We start from the raw sequence: 2,241 nt of genomic DNA on the forward strand, positions 1-2,241 counted from the left end.
CTGCCGGGCTCCATCCCCGTCACCGACTGCCTGTTCTGCTGCCGTCACTCCAAGTCTCTCATGAAGAACGTCGCCCACATGACCAAAGTCCACAGCTTCTTCATCCCCGATGTGGAGTTCCTCGTCGACCTCAAGGGCCTCGTCCGCTACCTCGGTGAGTTTGTGGCGTGAATGTGAGGAAGCTCCATGAGGCGTTGAGGCAGGAAGTGGCTGCACAGCGTGAAGGATCCGGACTCAAAAGAGCGCCGTTTGGTTACTTAAATCTGAGCATCGAGAGAGACGTCAGGAAATACTTCCATTTCAGTGAGCTCATGTTTTTTTCCACTCCTAAATCCAGCTGACCTCAAAGCCTCGACGAGATTTTAAACATGAATCCAGAATAATACAGTTATACAGGCTGTGGGAATCCTAAACTCCTCCTTCAACGCCAAAAAATGTCGCAGCATTTGGGTCCAAAATTGAAAAATTTGATTTCAATTTTTAATCCACATTTAAAAAAAGACAAATCTACCTTGTGGCTTACCAGGGTTGTGTGGTCATAAAAAAACGGGAAAAGTCATGGAATTTGCAAAAAGCATTTTTTTTTCAGCACCTCATGCGATCTTCATCATTTTCAGATTAAGGATTTTCCCCAATTTGAGCAAAAAATATGTTATTTTCCCGCCCAGTCTTAACTTCTCTGTCTCGTCTTGTGTTACAGGAGAGAAAGTCGGTGCTGGAAACGTGTGTTTGTGGTGTAACGAGAAGGGCCGCTCGTTCTACTCGACAGAGGCGGTACAGAGTCACATGACGGACAAAAGCCATTGTAAACTCTTCACAGACGGCGACGCTGCTCTGGAGTTTGCAGACTTCTACGACTTCAGGTGATAAAGTTTAACCGATTATTCACTTTATGTGTTTAATCTGTAACACACTGAACCTCGTTCGGTCGCCAGTCGTAATGGACACGGATATGACGGCATCAAAAGACAAAAAAGGAGACATTTATGATGCACCTGTCATTTTCATTCACGTCGTTATCTTTTTTTTAATGCCAACAGGAGCAGCTACCCAGACAGGAAGGAGGGAGAGGAAGCTGAAATGGACGAAGACGAGCTGCCTGATGACAAAAACATGGAGTACGACGACGAAACGCTGGAGCTGACTCTCCCTTCAGGTGACTTGAAATGAGTTTTTATCAGTGGCAAATTAAATATTTGAACATAATTAAAAGTAAAGAATTTTATAGATCTTAAAAAAAAATACAAAATTTGGCAATTCATGATTTGCTGAATTTAAATTTAATTTCAAAGTAAGTGTCAATATTTCTGCCTTGTTGCCCCTCAGTGTCAAATACAAATAATTAAACTCTAAAACTGTAATTAGTGATTTTAAAATACGACAGCCACGACAGCAATAAAAGTACACACACACACACACGTGCACACATACACAAAAAAAACCTGCACAGGTGGGTAATAACGTGAATTCAAAAGATATTTTAAAAAATCAACATGATTTATATAATCAAATTAATTATAATTAAATTAATTTCTGGACATTTTCCCCTAGTTTTTTGATAATATCTCCGAGTCCCTCCATGCCAGTTTCCCATGTTTCGAGAGAAGTCAGACAAATGTTCTCATGTTTCAGGGATTAAAGTGTTGTTGTTGTTTGTTGTTTGTTGTTTGTTGTTTGTTGTTCTCGGTGTTTAAAGGTTAAATTAGAGTTATTGGAGTTTTGCTAATACTGCAAAGGGAGCGATGGGCTGGGTCGGCAGATTTGAAATAATCTGAACGATGCTGAAATGTGAGACTCCTGACTCATTTGCTCGCTGTGAATAAAGTGCGGCTTCATCGTTTTCGTGTTGTAACAAAATGCTCGTCCTTGCTGTGTGTTTCCTCAGGCGCTAAGATCGGCCACCGCTCCCTCATGAGGTACTACAAACAGCGGTTTGGCGCTCAGAGGACGGTGGCGCTGAGCCACAATAAGAACGCAGTCGGCAGAGTCCTGCGGCAGTACAGAGCTCTGGGCTGGGGAGGAGACAGAGGTAAGATTCACACACACAACATGAAAAAACTGTGTTTTTATAGAGAGAAACAGGTAAGAGCAGATCTGTACCGGCCTGAAACCTGAATGTCTCTTTTCTCTTTGCTCTCAGCTGTCTCGCTTTGCCGGCGTTTAATTTTGTGTTTTACTCAGTTGTGCAGCACCTCTTCACTTTACATGCCCGGTCACGTAACCAGGGTCTAAAAATGAGCT

At 42.5% G+C, this 2,241-nt stretch overlaps 1 protein-coding gene across 1 annotated transcript; it reads left to right on the top strand.

Annotated features, from left to right (window-relative positions):
- Nucleotides 1-3: 3 nt before the first annotated feature.
- LOC121966079 (zinc finger protein 622-like) lies at nt 4-2,206 on the top strand (the record flags this gene model as incomplete). Its single annotated transcript, XM_042516179.1, has 4 exons — nt 4-154; nt 701-863; nt 1,041-1,156; nt 1,886-2,206. Coding segments are annotated over 4 exons (660 nt in total), but the record flags the coding sequence as incomplete, so codon positions are not given.
- Between the last annotated feature and the right edge of the window lie 35 nt (nt 2,207-2,241).

Source organism: Plectropomus leopardus, unplaced genomic scaffold (genome assembly GCF_008729295.1).
Source record: "Plectropomus leopardus isolate mb unplaced genomic scaffold, YSFRI_Pleo_2.0 unplaced_scaffold23000, whole genome shotgun sequence".
Lineage (NCBI taxonomy): Eukaryota > Metazoa > Chordata > Actinopteri > Perciformes > Serranidae > Plectropomus > Plectropomus leopardus.